This window comes from Aethina tumida, chromosome 1 (assembly GCF_024364675.1).
Source record: "Aethina tumida isolate Nest 87 chromosome 1, icAetTumi1.1, whole genome shotgun sequence".
NCBI classification, from domain to species: domain Eukaryota; kingdom Metazoa; phylum Arthropoda; class Insecta; order Coleoptera; family Nitidulidae; genus Aethina; species Aethina tumida.
Window position 1 is genome coordinate 59,814,621 of NC_065435.1, and position 17,514 is coordinate 59,832,134.

General features: G+C 28.9%; 4 protein-coding genes across 9 annotated transcripts in view; 3 read left to right on the forward strand and 1 right to left on the reverse strand.

Annotated features, from left to right (window-relative positions):
- Nucleotides 1–5,482, forward strand: part of LOC109608460 (oxytocin receptor-like) — a 39,941-nt gene extending 34,459 nt beyond the window's left edge. Inside the window, exons 4-7 of the mRNA XM_020024899.2 lie at nt 39–133; nt 199–473; nt 4,386–4,532; nt 5,131–5,482. Coding sequence (XP_019880458.2) covers nt 39–133; nt 199–473; nt 4,386–4,532; nt 5,131–5,306 — 693 coding nt within the window. The 3' untranslated portion in view covers nt 5,307–5,482. The remainder of the gene's footprint in view (nt 1–38; nt 134–198; nt 474–4,385; nt 4,533–5,130) is intronic.
- A 3,012-nt stretch (nt 5,483–8,494) lies between these two features.
- On the forward strand, nt 8,495–10,462 carry LOC109608489 (adenine phosphoribosyltransferase). Its single transcript, XM_049961533.1, has 3 exons — nt 8,495–8,668; nt 9,117–9,360; nt 9,793–10,462. Exons 1-3 carry the CDS (start codon nt 8,508–8,510, stop codon nt 10,006–10,008), a joined length of 621 nt encoding a protein of 206 aa, XP_049817490.1. The 5' UTR covers nt 8,495–8,507; the 3' UTR covers nt 10,009–10,462.
- Nucleotides 10,463–10,834: 372 nt separating this feature from the next.
- Nucleotides 10,835–12,799, forward strand: LOC109608459 (hydroxylysine kinase). Its single transcript, XM_020024898.2, has 4 exons — nt 10,835–11,330; nt 11,831–12,030; nt 12,085–12,498; nt 12,546–12,799. Exons 1-4 carry the CDS (start codon nt 11,048–11,050, stop codon nt 12,732–12,734), a joined length of 1,086 nt encoding a protein of 361 aa, XP_019880457.1. The 5' UTR covers nt 10,835–11,047; the 3' UTR covers nt 12,735–12,799.
- Nucleotides 12,800–13,310: 511 nt separating this feature from the next.
- LOC109608458 (protein madd-4) overlaps nt 13,311–17,514 on the reverse strand; it is an 88,950-nt gene continuing 84,746 nt past the window's right edge. For 3 of the 6 annotated variants that reach the window (XM_049961524.1, XM_049961526.1, XM_049961529.1), the window contains 5 exons: nt 17,052–17,171; nt 15,183–15,558; nt 14,979–15,127; nt 14,455–14,605; nt 13,311–14,397 (listed from right to left, as the gene is read on the reverse strand). In XM_049961524.1, the coding sequence (XP_049817481.1) occupies nt 14,291–14,397; nt 14,455–14,605; nt 14,979–15,127; nt 15,183–15,558; nt 17,052–17,171 (903 nt within the window). In that variant the 3' untranslated portion in view covers nt 13,311–14,290. The remainder of the gene's footprint in view (nt 14,398–14,454; nt 14,606–14,978; nt 15,128–15,182; nt 15,559–17,051; nt 17,172–17,514) is intronic. The other 3 variants (XM_049961525.1, XM_049961528.1, XM_049961527.1) reach the window with 3 other exon arrangements.

Below are 17,514 nucleotides of genomic sequence, written 5' to 3' on the forward strand. Positions count from 1 at the left end.
ATTCTTAACAGACCACTTAATTATTCTTTTAATTTCAGTTGACTATTTTTTCGTACCAAGAAGTGGACGATGGAGAATTCGATTGCTGGGCCACATTTCAGGAACCGTGGGGACAAAAAGCCTATGTGATTTGGTAATTAATATTCAGTCAGCTACTCTCCAACGTAACAGCTCAGTAAAATCATTTACTTGTCACAGGTATTGTGTGTCCGTTTTCATCGTCCCCTTGATAGTACTGGTCTACACCTACACTTGCATTTGCAAGGACATTTGGCACAGCTCCGAGATCAGTATGAGGCCCAGGAATTCGCTGGTCGGCAAAAAACGGACTAAAATGCCCCTGATATCCAGGGCGAAGATAAACACGGTCAAACAGACCATCGCGGTCATTTTTATGTATATCATTTGCTCGTCGCCGTTCATGTTTGTACAACTGTGGGCCACGGTTGATCCCACGAATCCCTTCTTTCAAGGTAAGTTCAATTATTTTTGGATTTATCGGTCTATATTTTTTCATTGATCGCAGCGTGGCTGGGTGTTGGAAAATAATTAACATAATGAAATCGACAAGTTGTTTTCGCATTTAATCACAATAACGTTAAAGCCGTTAAGTGTCTTAAATTGAATTTTTAATGGCGCCTCGAGTTGTTGCTTCTTTTTTAATTTAGTTTTAAGTGTTTATTAATTAAATTTTCTTACAGTGGACTGAAGTTTAATTAAGACTGTAGTGTTTTTTTATCAATCGACAGAGAATCATGCAATATTAATTTTATGTGCATTGAACATGCCTCCCATAATAATTAACTGCAATTATTGCAATTCTTAACAGAAAAATAAATTTAAGGCTTTAGTTCCAAGTATTACAGTTTGTTATTTATAAATGCAGGTTTTTAGTGTAAGGACTTGGTGACTGACTTATTCCAAGGAATTTTCATCTTAAATATCATTTTTCCGGAAAATAGTGAATATTGCCGATTGAAAATAGTTTTATTGAAAAATTAGATTTACAAAAAAATCCAAATGATGAAGTAAATATTAATACAGGTTTGCAAATTACAAAAAAAAATTAAAAAAAAAATACTTAATAGTACTTAATAGTACTTAATATGACGATATATTTGGGTATATAAAAATTATTTATTATTTTTAAATTACAGTTCTCTCAAAGAAATTTATATTAAAACGGTGGCATATTGTAGACTCAGAGGTTTAGATTTAGACTAAAAATAAATATGTTTGTTTTAATAATTTTGATGAAAATCTAATAATATCAATAGAAAAATGAAACTGCTTAAGAATGTATTACCAATAAAATTTTGAGATGTTGTTAGAAATCTTGCGTCAAACACAAAAAATGATGGTGTCATTCCAATAACATTCCATAACAAATTAACAATAAGAATATTAAAAAATGGTTTATTAATGTTTTTAAAAAAAATGTCTGTACTATATAGTGGATTCTACTTACAAATAAAATATTCCTAATAATGGATTCGATAATTGGCGATCACTGTTAATCGTTAAATCATTAATAATCACAAGATGAAACGAAATCATTTCATCACTAAAATATCCAAATGGTGGTAAACACTCAGGACACTATAAACTATACAATAAACTTTAAGAAATGCTTGCAGAATAAATTTTATCATTTTTTTATAGAAGTAACTGCAATAATCTTTGTATTACAGTAAAAGATTTGTATATTAAGTTATAGAAGTAGTAAATGTAAATAAAAATATTAAAATTTTAACTGTGTACTCTTAAATTATATATGAAATATTATGATATGTTTTGCTCTTGTGAAAGTAATATATTATTAAATGTTTGTGTGTATGTGTATATTAAATTAAATTTTTTTAATTTTAATTGACCACGAATAATCTCCTAGAACACCGAGGTGCAAACTGAAATGGTCGAACAGACAGGTAATTAAGCGCCGTAGACATCTTGATGATGATGCATGTAGACGAGTGTTATTATTCATTAGTCCGGTGAACGGAGATGTAATAATGGAAAAGTTTAACATTAATTCTAACATTTTTTCGAGTAAAATGACGTACCTACCGCAATGAAAATTTTTAAATCAAGGTCGGCAACATTGTTAAAATTACGTATAAAAAATTAAATTAAAGTATTATCCAACATTTTAATAACTGATGATTTAATTGGTTAATTCAATATTGTAGATGCAAAAACCGCCAAATCCTTTATTCCTAGGTCATGAATTACACGGCTATAAGGATTTAACGCACCACGCATAATTTCCGAAATAAAATTGGCCGTAAAAGCAAATGGTAAAATGCTTTTTATTATATTGAAACAACCTCGTATTTTCTGTTTATCAGATGCATACGCATATTTTTGTTATTGAAGTGCACAATTTTTTGATAAAATAAGTTTGCATTACACTTTTGGTTTGCCCTTTGGTGTTGAAATGTAAATTATTTTAATTAATTATATTAAACGCAGTGCTTTACTAGAACCGGTGTTGAATGTGCTTAACCTCTAATATTGTCAGAAAAAGGTTGACGCAGAATAATTGAGAGACCTGGTGTGTCCCATAGATTGGTTTCCAGAATGTTGGGCCATAGCAGAAGAGTTGGGCAAGATTTGTAACAACAAGGAAGATGCAGTCTCAGCTCAAAAACCTTGAAGTTGTCTGGCTAAGCTTTAAAATGATTCAACCAATACTCAGGGAAGATATTTTACAACCTCATATTCCTACTTAAGGTTCAATAATAACCGTGGAGTATCGTAGGCTTCGGTTAAAAAATACATTACTGATAACAAGTTATTTGGATTGACGAGTTCAGATTTCGCTTGTTTTGTAATAATCAGTGTAACTTTATGAATACGACTTTAATTGGTTAAGGTGTGCGGGAGCATATAATTAAAACTGCGTACCGACGTAGTGATACCATATGGACCGTATATGGTATCATTAAGTATGGATTCGTACTATGGTGTGATCAGCTCAGAATCCGAAATCTTAATCCGATCGAACATGTCTGTGACATCGTTGGAAAACAACTAAGAAGTCGTCCGAACCGGCCTAACAATTTGAAGGAATTGATGTCCCTCTTCATCGAAATATGAACTGAATTAGATTAGGTGCTATGATGTCATTTGAAACAAAGGTGGAAATACCAGATATTAACTTAATCAATATCTCAATAATGGTTGAATATTTTAATATTAAAATTTAGGAATTTCATGATTTTTGATATTCTAATTAGTTTTCATTTGTTTGAATGTTAATGTTGGGATTATAACGAAATAAAACAGTTTTTTGTGTTTACAATTAACATATTAAAGTTTCAGATATTATTATTATTACCTTGCAGGAAAATATTCAAAATAATTTTAATAGTGCGTTGAAGATTATAGAAAGGAATCCAATATACAAACTGTACATATAATTTATATGGCAAATATTATTTTGAGATCTATTTCAAACCTACATTTAAGATTTGTTCAGTATGCAGCCACACAACAAAATAGCTCATTAGTTTTGTTTTTCAGATATATTATTTATTTGTTTTTCTTTGCACACATACACAGGTTTCAAATTTACGGGCATTTGTTATATGATTTTATTAATTACATGCATTTTTAAACGTTTAAGACTTTGTTTATAAAATAAAATGTTGGCGACCTCGAAGCGAGTTAATTTTTTAGTTTTCTTTCGGTCGGCACGTTGACTTACTACTAAATTTCAAAAATGTTAGATACAATGCTAATTTCTGGCGTACTTTGTGTAATTCATTAATTTGAATTTATTCCTTAATATGCAAAAATAAGACAATAAGTACAAGATCTTTGTAGATAGTCTGTTAAAATATTTAATGACGCCAGAACATGCTATTTCTGTCGGCCGGAAATAGGCAAGTACAAAAATGGGTAGACAATAGCTAGTGATTTGGAAAGATATCCCATTTTCATTTTCATCATTTATTCTGACCAAATTTGAACAATTTAGAAATAGAATATAGTACAACTATAATAAAATAATTGCATTTAAGGTAACACATTCATTTTCAATAATTTAAATATTCAATCAAGGAAGAATAATAATATTTATTAATAGTTATGATAAAATTACATATTAATGGAAGCTCTTAGAATAAAAGGTTCACGAAATGTATTTCTGAGCAACGCAGTGAAACTCGTATGTCTAGTCTTAAGGGTCATTACGTCTCTAATACTATTACTGATTACTTTTTACAGATAGCCAATACAAATTTATCTGCTAATCCAAACCTAAATCTTCCAGAAAAGGCAATAAACTCACTCTACTGTGTGTGATACTATTTATATCTAACATAAAGATGCAATAAAATAACATTTTTCCTATTTGGGCTAATTTCAATAATTTGTTTCAGGTCCAATTTTCACTATTTTGACATTATTGTACAGCTTGAATAGCTGTGTTAATCCTTGGATTTATTTAGCATTCAACAGGGAATTGCCAAAATACCTACTTCGACATTACACTGCTACAAACAAGAAGCTGAAATCAAGTTCCATGGGTAAGAGAAAACATGAGAAATTAATATTAAATCATTTTTGAAGAGAACAGAGAAATAAATAACTGTCAGTTAACACGAGCCAATAAATCTAAATTTCTTATATTTTACAGACATATGTATTTCAAATTATATTTTCACTTCCAAGACTTTCGTGTCAAAAAGAATTAGGAACTTTTTTATGAAAATCTTTAATTTCGAGGACAACACATCAAATAAGCGACACAAAGTGCAATTCTCATCATGTTTTCAATTAATTTTCGCACGGCAACCGAAAATGATAGATCATAAATTAGTAAAATATCCTCCCTTATTATTTTACTAAACTCAAACGTACATAATGTTTTCGTTTAGTCACCATAAATGCGCATATTCCGTTCCATTAACAATGCAATTTCACACTTAGAAGAATGTTACAAAGGCGGTGAACGCCAGTTTGATTCCAAATTTAATTTGGACCAAAGCAAACGACACGTGTCAATTAGGCCTGTTGTACTCTTTTGCCCTGACAAAAATTTGATTTTGCACGGCACGTGCACAGAAAAGCTCGCGAAAACTGAATATTTAATTGTTCGTTTAATTTAATAATTTCTTCTTTCAGGTAACAACAGTGGGAGTAATTCCTCCGGGGAGATCCAGAGCACATCCCTGAGGACACTTTCGAGATTATCGAGGAACAACAGCGGAAGGTTGAACAGATGTTCGGTTCGAACCGCAAATCAAAATTACATCACGAAATATGACGCCAAAGACTGGATAGTAGCGACTGCCACCTAATATTTAGTGTGCCGTTGTAGTTGTTAAGTTAGGGTTAAGTGCTTATACTTAAGTAACTAAATCGATTACGTATTATGTTTAAGATTGTATGGTCCCTTTGGGGCTTCATGTTTATGTACAAAGTTAATATTTAATAGTGGACTTTTTTAATTTATTTAAATTAAATGTGTTATTTTCAACAAGTTGGTTTTATTTATCAAATGTGATGATAAAAAAATGAAATATTGATGGCCAAGTATAAAGAATCTCATATTACACTTTTGGATTTGTCACGCAATACTTATCAAATATCATGTGAATGGGACCTATTGAACTCATCGATAAAATTTTTTAAACCTAGTTTTGCGCAACAAAATTTTAATTAGAATAACCAAATTTCTGAAATGTTACAGGATGTCCCAAAACCACCACTAAATGTTGAAATATTGGTTTCCTATATTTTTTTTGTATCGATAATTACTCCAATTGATTTTTCTCTTATCTCTTTCTTCTTCTCCTTATTTTTACTTTTTTACTTTACATAATACTATACATAATATAATAAAAGATAATAATTCTTTTATTATTTAAACATTAAATTAATAAATATACATATGTCAAATTAAAATATTTTAATAAATAACATGATTTTCCCTCCACTTCGAATTAATTAATTTTACCTTACAGAAGGTTTAATAATACTGATAACCTTTATTAATTAACAATTCTCCACGACGATGTCTATAAATTGATTTTCTTCTACATTCTACTATTTTTTCTAAGATTGGCATTTATTTATGCTTCAACCTAAGGAATTTATAAATATTGCAAATTTAGAGTTAATATGAATTATATTTAAAATACAACTTACGTTGTATACGTAATTAATAAATCATTTTGTTAATTGTATTTTATAAAAATAATAATGGAATTTTTTTAAGGAACTGATAAATTTAATATTATCAAATGTTAAATTGGGCAAAGCAAACATTTAAAATTAATCATTTAAGAATTTCTTAAAATTAATAAAAATAATACTACAGGCTGTGAAAAAAATAATTTTTCAATATCAATGTATTTTTATCATATACTCTACTTGTCTCTATATATCTCGTTATTAAAAATAAAATACTGCATTATTATATATTTTGTTTTTGCGCAATTTATAAATGTTTGATTAATATATAAAAAGTATTTATCACCTATTTCCATATAATGCAATTTATGAAATAATTATTTATTCATTACGAGTTTTATTTTTAAGTATAAATTATATATATGTTGGATTAAAATCTTGTTATAAGCAAAATTGTAATAATTAGGTAAACTGGGTATAAACAATAAGACTAATAAGGTATTAGGAAATAGGAATTTCATTCAATTATAATCAAATTATAAATTCCTTAATTAAAAGACAGTTCAGCACCACAATGTCTAAAATTGATTCTGTAAGTTATTGATTTTCCTCTACATCTGGGTTATTATTCTATCATTTTTTATAAAATGGGTATCAATGATCTTGCCCGTAATATTTATAAATATTATTGTAAATATAGGGTTAATAGAAATAAATCTTAGATGAATAATTAATAAATTATCTTGTTAAACGTAGTTTATAATAATAAAAAAGGAAAATTTCTTAAAAAACTTATAAATAGAATATTATCAAAGGTTAAATTGGATATGCAATCATTTAAAAAGTAATCATTTACTCTTAAAATTAATAAAAAATAATAATAATGAATAAAAATAAAATATATTTTATTGTTTCAATAATGTCATAAATTAAAATTAAAAGCCAGTGGCGTTCGCAAAGTTAAAATAAAAAATATAAAATATTAATGTATTTTTTATTTTGAATGCATAATTTATGATCTCTACTATTAAGGTCATTATTAAAAATACATCAGTGCATTATTTTATGTTTTCTTTTTTTGAAAATTTTAAATATTTAATTAAAATTTTTGTCATATAGATTTTATTATGAATTTTTATAAAATACATTTTATGAAATAATTTGTTTATTGTTACAAGTTTTATTTCTAAGCAAAAGTTATACCTATATTGGATCAAAATCTTGTAATTAATCGTTTCTCTATCGAAAATATATCATATTAATCATTATTACGTCATACAGTGGGTGATATGGGTGTTCTGTGGGGTAATAATAATACGTTAGATACCGGGTGTCAAAAACTTAGTAAAATAAAGTAAGATACATGTCACAAGATTTATAATATTTTATTAAAATATAGTTAAATTTTAAGTACCTTAATTAAGAAATAATTCTCCCCCACAATGTCTAAAAATTGTTACTTCCAGTTATTGATTTTCCCCTATATCTTATATCATATATTTTTTATGAGTGAGTTATAAATATTATTGTAAATTTGGGATAAATAGTAAATAAAACATGTAATAAATAAATCATTTTATCAATTATATTTTATAAAAGTAAGTAAGGAAAATGACTTAAGAAACTCCACATTATCAAAAGTTAAATTGAATAAAATAAACATTTAAAAATTAATCACTTAAGGAACTCTTAAAATTAATAAAAATAAATTAAGCTTTATTTCTTCATTAATGGCATAATTAAAAAGTTTTAAATATTAAGTTTTATCGTGCATTCGATTTTAAAATTAAAACTCAGTGGCGTAGACGATTTCAAAAATATATTAATACTTTAATGTAATTTTTATTTTTAATTGACAAAATGTATATCAATATTATACTATTAATGTCGCTATTAAAAATAAATATTGCATTATTTTATGTTTAGTTTCATTTCATTTTTATTACTTATTTTATTTTCTTATATGATTATTTTAAAATCTTATATGAGTAAGAAAAATTCAACATTTTATTTTTTATAATAATTTAAGAAAAATGTATGTCAATGTTTTATTGGTATTTACAAATTGTTAAAATTCTACTTACCTAATAACAATGTAATGCAACCATACATACATATATTTTAAAGTATTGTTGTGTTTAAGAAATTTTTCTTGTATTGATTTAGTATGTTTTCATCAATTTTACATTAACATTTTAATCTCTTACCGAAGCATAACTGACCTAATAAAAACCGAATCGTGTTTATCCATTATCCAAATGACCACCTATTAAATCTACCGTATTTCATTGTTGCGCGTGTTCGGAGAAATAAACCTTAACCAAAATATGTTTACCGACGTTCATGGCGCGTTCACAAGGTTAGATATGAGCAGATATGAGTTTGTTGTATCACGAGAGCACATGGTACAACAAACAGTTTTTATTCATTCGCCAGTCATGTCGGTGGAAACAGAAAAGAAAATAAAAATTGTCAAGGAACATATCAGGTCCTATCCTGACTTTCCTAAGGAGGGTGTCCTGTTCAGGTAAATATTATTTTAATTTTCTTATTTCTATTTTTTTGTGGTGATTTACCTTAATGTTAAGGAGTGGACAAACCACTGTTGAATATGGATGGGACAGTATGTTTTTATTAGGTGTGCTTAACCATAAATTATTTTATTGTACTCTATAAAATGTTGAGAAAATAATTAATGTTGTGCAATCAAATTGAATTTATTATTTTAAAGCAATTTGGTAAAATAATATTGGTACAAAATTTTTAATCACATTTTTAAAATGTAAAAAATAAATATGTATATGTTTTGTACCCAAATAATTATATTTGAGAAAAAATTTAGAAACATTGTAATTGTAAATATTTAAATAAAATTAATTTAAAAATAATTGAAGGCACCAAAAATATTAAATTTTGGTATTAAAATTTGATTTTAACTGTTACCATTATCCAGTACAACTAATTAATGTTTTCAGAGATATATTTTCAGTTTTGTTGAAACCAGACATTTTCCAAACACTACGTGAACTGCTGGTGGAGTTTGCCAATAAGCTAAAGAATGTTGAGGATTACCAATATATCGTTGGGTTAGACGCAAGAGGGTTCCTTTTCGGACCTTTATTGGCCCTTGAACTGAATTTACCATTCATACCAATCAGGAAGATGGGAAAATTACCTGGAAATACTGTGAAGACTTCGTATAAATTAGAATATGGCGAGGTACGAAAAAATTATTTTATTTGTTATGTTTTAAAGTATTAAGTTTTCGAGTGTTTTAATTTGTATATTATCTTTAGTACTTCAAATATTTATGTGACTTTCCATTTTTTTATTATTGATTATTAATGGACATTAATTAAGTGCACAATTATGATAAATAATATCTAGTAATTAACAAATGTATGATATACTTCTAGAAAGAATGTATTTGAATAATACTTTGACGCTGTAAATTGCTATTTATGTCTTTTTATATTTAGATTAGGTACATACTCTGTACTTAGTCCAACTATTAAGACAAACAATAAATTTATTAATATTCATCTGGTCCCTGAAATAACTGAAAAATGTGAAATTTTTTTCATAATAACAATAACTCACAATTAGGCGAATTGTATTCATGTTTCATTATAATATTTGATGATTTTTCAGGCGACTGTTGAAATTCAAGCAGGAACCATCACACCAGGAAGCAAGGCACTAATCGTCGACGATCTCCTCGCAACTGGTGGTACTCTTGAAGCAGCTCGACAATTGGTTGAAAAAGTCGGTGGAAAAGTGGTGGCATGTTTGGTCGTGATCGAACTGGAGGGATTAAAGGGAAGGACTGTAGTTAAAGCACCTACCCAATCTATTATTACGTATTGATTAAAATTTATTTGTTTTGTATTTTACTCTGAAGTGTGGATGTTGTTTGGCAGGAAGGCAAGGAAACGGATGTTTCTATTTAAATGTAATAGGATCAATTGTAAGATTAACGGGGTGTTTGAAATGGGAACAGTGGCGGACCATTTTTATTACATTACGCTTAGAAAAGATCTCAAGAGTGTGTGATATAGGCAACCACTGTTGTTTTCTGTATTTTCTGTTACTAACTGAAACAACATTATTGTGCGCGAAGTTCAGTATGTTATTTCTCACTCATTGTATAAACTGACAAAATAAATTATAGTAATTTTTATATAAGACAATAATTGATTAGGCTAAACAACAAATGTATTGTATTATTTTTATATAGATTTTAAATTGCGTAAAATATATGTATATATCAAAATAGAATTTCATGTTTTAAGTATAATAAATTCACATAAAACAACATAAATTTTTTAAAATTCTTTTCACCCAATTTATTGTCGGTTTCTAAAATTTATAAATATTTTCAAGCCTTGATATATACAAAAATAATAGATTTACAATACTCTTTGCATTACTAGCTATAAAAATATCTTATCGTAACTATATGAAATATAGATAACGACAGTTATTAATTGCACTGATAAAAATGAAATAAATAAAAAATATATTTGAAACTTATATAAACAAATATTGAAATTCAAATCTATGAAAATTTTTATTTTATATATCAAGCAATTAAATAAAACGATCTCTCATCGTAAGGCATGAGCCAACATAATCCTATCAATTTAATATATTCCGTAAACAACAAACATGTTATTAAAAATAATGTTAAATAGAGAGCAAAACTATAATTAACAGAATTGGCTACATGACAATCATAGTATCAATCACTAAATCCCCAGAGTAGGTAAATAGCCCTTAATCCAATGGTAAGCGAAGCGTTGTTTATTAACAACATATCTTGAGTAAATTAACTAACATTATCAGATGAATTATTTGTTCGTGTGTCAGTACAAAGCAGTTAGTTAAACGTGTATGATCTCTTGTGATGGCAAACAGTGAAGTGCTTCAGCCGGGCCTCTCAATAAAACCGTGTGTTGAAGTGGACGACGTCTATCTCATATTAAAAAAGATTTATGGATTGAAAGTTGCTTCAATAAATAATTTGAATGGTTACGACGATAAAAATTATCATGTGATTGTGGATTTGGAAAGCAACGATAAATTAGGAGATATTTCTCGAAGTGGATACGTTTTGAAGATTATCAATCTTTTGGATTCGAAGAAAAAAGATGTTTTTGAGGCGCAAACTCAGCTTTTGTTGCATTTAGGTATATATACATGCACCACATTCAATATTTAATTTAGTTTTTTAGTAGTGATTTAGTTTCAATTTGTATATTTTTTGAAGTATAGGTTTTACTCCAATAATACGAAAAATATATTTATTTATATTTTTAAGAAGAAGTTAAGGAAATTTAATTTACTATATTTAATTTTATTTTACTGGTTATTCAAATTATTGAGTACAATACTCAAATGTAATTTTAGGTGTATGTTATATACAATATATGTTATATGTAATATAAATAATTACATGGTTATTAGTATTTTCTGTCGCATCTTCGATGTAAATGAATAAAATAAAGAATATTAAAATAGCTTTTGCGACATTCGAACGGTTTCAATTAAAGAAATAATCGTCAATAAACACTTTAATTCAAAGTGATAATGAAAGCTGTAAATAACGTCAATTGAAATAAATTGGCACTTGAAAATACTGATTTCAAATTTACAAGTTCTATTTTTCAATAGCTAATTTTTATTACAGCACAAAATAAAATAAAATGTTCGAAACCAGTGAAATCATTAACAGGAGAATACTGTTTAATATGGAAATTTAAATCGGGAGAACACCTGATACGTCTATTGGAATACATTGATGGAACCATTCTCTGCAAAATTCCCTGCACTTCAAAAATATTTTATGATAGTGGAAGGTATATTGCTAACTTAGATAACGTATTAAAGGTAAGCACAAATTGTCTTCTTTTAATCACAATACCCGGAAATAAAATTTTTCAGAGTTTCGATCATACTGCATACCACCAATATAATTCGCTATGGAAAATGAACAATATCCCAAAACTTAATGAATACTTATTCGCCGTCAAGGATGAAGAAAACAAGAATCTAGCAGAACAAATCATAGAAAATTTCAAAACACGTGTCTTGGAAACAAACCAAAAGTTTGAGCAAGGTATTATACATGGTGATTTCAACGAACAAAACATCATCGTTCAAAAAGTCAATGGTGAATGGGAAATCGACTCAATTTTGGATTTCGGAGACACCCACCATTCGTGTTACTTGTACGAACTTGCGATAGCTATGACGTATATGATCCTCCAAGGAAATGATGTTGATGTTGGTGGTCACGTATTGGCTGGTTATCTGAGTTGCAGGGATATCCCAGAGCATGAAACTCGTTTGCTAAAGGTATTCGACTGTTTTTATGGAATTAAGATTTAATGTTATTTTTTTAGATATGCATTGAGGGTAGATTGACACAGTCCGTCGTGTTGGGGGCATATACTATAATGGAAGATCCTCAGAACACGTATGTATTGTCTACGCAACAAGAGGGTTGGAAGATGCTTCGAAAATTGAACAGTTTTACGGATGATAATTTATTGAGAAGATGGATAGAGATTTGTGACAGTTACAAGTCATAAATATTCTTTGTTCACTTCTTTTAATATGACCAAATGGGACAATAATAATATATTTAGTAACACAATATTGTTTTTCATTTAGTTTATCTTATGAAATGACTATTACGATATTATATTGATCTTATCTAATTCACTTCTTGTTAAAGGGGGTAGAGGTGTTAAATCAAAATTGGTCAGTTCCCCCTTGTTCTACGAACCCTCCTTGACTTACTCAATTAGTTAATGTATAAATTCTTGATCCATAGCTTGCCATTTGTTTCTTAAAAGCGTTAGCAAATTCCTCCAAATATTGAAACTGCCGTGGAATAAAATGTGTTTAGATCACAAAATCTTTTTTTATAAAAATTTTACTTATGGCTGTTAAATATCTAAAGTGTAAAATAAATTTAAAATACTAATGGTCTGGAGCTGCAATAATAGTTACTCAAATATTTTTAAATCTATTTAATCTAGGAAATTTTAATTATCTACTATCAATGTATACTTAATTTATATCATCAAGTTATTATGATTACAGTGTATGTGATACACACGTTAATAACTAAAGGATGGACAGGTAATAAATAAAACACAAAGCATAATTAAACATTGTTTTGGAAAAATTGAATAACAGATTTAAATTACAAAAAATTCTAATACCTAAATTTAACAATTAAACATATTGCATATTTTTCTCTTTCAGCATACAACTTTAAAAATTATATATAAATGTAAAAAACATGTGCTCAATCACTTATATTCAACGTATCATGAAAAAGAAAATAAGCAGTGTAAAGTGTAACCTAAGGCCTAATTTATTGAAGCCCTTTGAATCTTTAATTACTAAAATATTGACTATAATCTTGCTTATTAATTAACTGAAATTTTATACAATATTCACATAATCCTATTCGGTTAAAATCATTTACATGAACTTTTCTTTAGGCTTAGATTATATTACTTGCGTGGTTTATTCCTAATACTGGTAGTAACTTCGAAAAAATTATTTTAATTTACACTATTGCTTCAACTATCTACAAGGAATTATATGAACCAATGGAAGACAAATTTAATGCTAGTGGTTTTCATTGAATATGATTAACAATGTGGTCCAATATTCATTCCGATTAAGTACTCATTCTAAAACACAATATTAGAAGCAAAATTCTATAGGATGACATACAGTATTGAACCACAAGTCCTTTTGGGTAACAGCGGTTTATTTAAATCGTTGGTTTTGAGACATTAAACTATTTTTTAATCAAACAATATGATAATGTGTAAATGTATGTCCAACAACAATTTATTATGTGAAAATTAATTTGTTCGAGATGAACACAATCGAAATCAGTCTTGACTTAACTAAAATACGGATGAAATATTTGATTGGAGAATTACATCAACATTTAAATGAATCTGAATTTGTCTCTCTTTCTTATATCTCTATTATAATGTGCAGGTTTAACAAACACAAAACATTCTTATCTTAATCCAAGATTACATCATGTTACGTTGCATTTTCTACAACTAAACTCTTTAAACAATTTGAGATCTCTTGTTAGAGCGCCACGGAATTCTTAAAGACTGCAGGTCCGACAACACTGCTGCTGGTATCTCATGATCCTGCAACGGTTCGTCAGCTTAACATTTAGGCAAAATTTCGAATGATCCTTGCACGTCTTCTCTGCTGACAACAGAATCGATTAATTTCATAAAAAATGTTGAGGCTGAAATTACGTACTGATCGAGTTGCAAGGTGGTCCTGTGCAAAGTTGAATTACTGGAGGCCTTTTGATGTCCCTACAAACCATTCCTGCCGGCTTATCGGTTCCGTCCCAAACGCAACGGAGAGTTCTGTGTTGAACGCCCTTCATCTCGCATGCTGCTGCACACTATACATAAAAGATGGCAGTTATTACGTTATTTGATTAACTGCACCAGAAGAAGAATACTTCTTTACGTTTTATACTTTAATAATTACTAGAGATAAAAACTATATTAATTAAGATGGTTTACCCTTTTCAAAAGTTTTTCTTTCAAAAGAATATTTAATTTTATAATTATGTCTAATTGAATTTTCATGTTCTCCTGTTTTTTTTTTACATAAAAGAAGTTATATGATTCAAAATATGTTATTTACTGACGATGAATATAAAAATTCATGTAATTTTACTTTAAAATTAAAAGAAAGACGAAATCAGAAATTCCATGTAACCTAGAACTTAATAAATTGTAAAGATTTCCTTGTCAGCATCCTTTCCTTACCTCAGTCCAGTTTCCTGGTTGCCACGACCCAACACATTTTTCATTTAAACATATTTGAGTTTCCAATGGCCTTTGCCTCTTATTGCATTTGGATTTTTCGTAAGTGATGTTTTTTGATGTTTGACAAAGAACCGCCCTTTTCTGCAAAGCTAAACCACAATTTAAGTAGCACCATAAACCAAGAAGTGGCGTAATGGAAGTTACCTTCGTGGTGACCAACACATTTTGCCGATTCGCAGGAATTCCAGTCAGTTACCTTCCACGTTGGACACTCGCCCAAACTACATCTCCTCTTTGTCTCTGGTTTTTCCAGAAAATCCTTTTCACAGAAGTCAGGATCTACTTCATAGGTCGCGTTGTCCTCCCGATACACACAGGCAATCTTTCGTATCTGATATCCAGAATTTCCGCATGTTTCCGAACATTTAGACCATTCGCTGGTCTTCCACGTGTAGTTCTTTTTCGTTTCGATTGTCAGCACCATGTTAGGTTCTAATTCTGAGAACAAGCTAGTTGGGAATGTGTCGACCATCATCCGGTGACCGCGGGAGTTTGAGAACATCTGGAAAAGCCACAAATTCTACGATTTTTATTAATAATGAAATAGTAACGTGTGAAACACATACATATACACATTGCACCAGGGGAGACATTCACAAGGATTAAATTTTACCTGGTGTGATGAAAAAGTTCATTTTTTAAGTGTCTCAAGAGTTATAATGCATATTTTTTCTTTAAGATAAAAATAATTTATTTGTATTTTTACTTACAATCAGATTTTTTGTGCAGTGCATGAGTTAACAAATCACCATAATAAAAAATCGATGTCTTAGTCACATAAAAAATCACTTTTCCTCCAAAACGGACAAAAAATAATATTTAATATGTGTTAGTTTTTTTATTAATCAAACACAATACGCGACATTTTTGTGTAGCTTTTTGCCCGTCTTGCTTTTGGCACAAATAAATAACACACAATTAAAAAAATGAAAAAAGCTTTTTTATCCTTAATGAATTGTTAATGGTCACGTTACATATTAGAGCGACCAAAACATTTTTATTTGGGATGAACGCCAAAGCCAAAAGATTAGTGCTGTCTAATTACACAAATCCTAACCATTATTAAATGTTATTTTAATAATTTTTCAAACGGAATTATTTTTTAGCACACGACACAGAAATAAAAATGTGATAAACCTGAATAAAATAAGCATAGTCATTTGGTCTATATTTTTAAGAAGTTATAGGGAGTATTTTTTGATAAAACACCAAACGCGAATAAAAAAAATACGGTTTCCAACTTCTTATAATTTATGCACGTCCCCTTCCCTAAAATAAATTCCCTTTGTTTCGCAGTGCTTTTTAAAACCCAAACCGGAGTCGGCAGAGGAGGAAAAATTTATTTTTTTTTTGTTTTCACAACATATCGTCCAATAATAAATTCCCAAATGTATTATCATAAAAAAAATAACGTATGACTAAAACTTGAAAAGTTGTATCAGCTTTTCGATAGTTTTGTTTTTTCCTTCGGAGCCCTATTAACATGAAGTTTTCAAATCATGTTTCTGTTTTAAGAGAGCTACAAGATAGGAATGCTATCTTGGATCAATCCAGTCTTTTTACGCATCATGACTGAGAAAGCGATAGGCCAGGCTCCGTCCCGGGTGCTTTGAATGCCGCGTACCGTTTCCCAATCTCCTGGGACATGCACTGGGCAAACAAGTTCCGCGTTGCGTCCCAGGCAAACAAAACGAATCACGTCGACTACTAAACAATTTATGGACGTGATGGAAATAAAGCGGTTTTTTTCTCCGGTCCCGTCGGGTGTACGGGGGTGATAATTGTATCCAGTCGACGCCAGATAATATCACCACTAAAAGACTAATGAACAGATTAATAACTTTATTATTTAAATCAAGGACAATTATATATATAAATCATTAGATATGGACATCCCAAGTATAGTTTTCTTTACAATCCTAAGAAAAGTAACTATTCAATCTAAGTGGTGAAATAAATGTACAACGGATCATAATGAAAGTAATGGATGGGTTAAATGGGTGAAAAGCTCACCTGTATGTTAGAAATTAGTTTTTGAAAATGGGGCATGTTACGACTCGCTGAGCTGGGGGTGTCCTCGAAAACTGGGTTCAGCGATTCGGAAGAACTAGGGGGTAAATTTACTGTACGATCCTTGGCAGCGTTAAAGAAATTAAAATGTCAAGTAATAATTATATAAAATTACTTTCCAAGTGAAATCATTGTTTAATTTTAAGTAGATTAATGAAAATTGTGCTTGTAACGATATTAAACATTTATTTGTACTTACTTAATGTATATAATATATATTAAAATTAATGTATATAAAATTTTGAAGTGTTAAAACATTCATTGCATTTTGTAACATAGCGAAAAATATACAATGGTTTCATTTGAAATTTATAGATAATATACAAAACTAAAACATATATATCATGTAGCTTTTATCACCACAATAGATTCGCATATATAACTTTTAATTTATTATTGGTAAGCA

Coding starts and splice junctions, on each gene's coding strand:
- LOC109608489 (XM_049961533.1), top strand. CDS start 8,508: ATGAGCAGATATGAGTTTGTTGTATCACGAGAGCACATGGTACAACAA. Junction 8,669..9,116: donor AAGGAGGGTGTCCTGTTCAG/GTAAATATTATT, acceptor TAATGTTTTCAG/AGATATATTTTCAGTTTTGT. Junction 9,361..9,792: donor ATAAATTAGAATATGGCGAG/GTACGAAAAAAT, acceptor ATGATTTTTCAG/GCGACTGTTGAAATTCAAGC.
- LOC109608459 (XM_020024898.2), top strand. CDS start 11,048: ATGGCAAACAGTGAAGTGCTTCAGCCGGGCCTCTCAATAAAACCGTGT. Junction 11,331..11,830: donor TCAGCTTTTGTTGCATTTAG/GTATATATACAT, acceptor TTTTTATTACAG/CACAAAATAAAATAAAATGT. Junction 12,031..12,084: donor ACTTAGATAACGTATTAAAG/GTAAGCACAAAT, acceptor AAAATTTTTCAG/AGTTTCGATCATACTGCATA.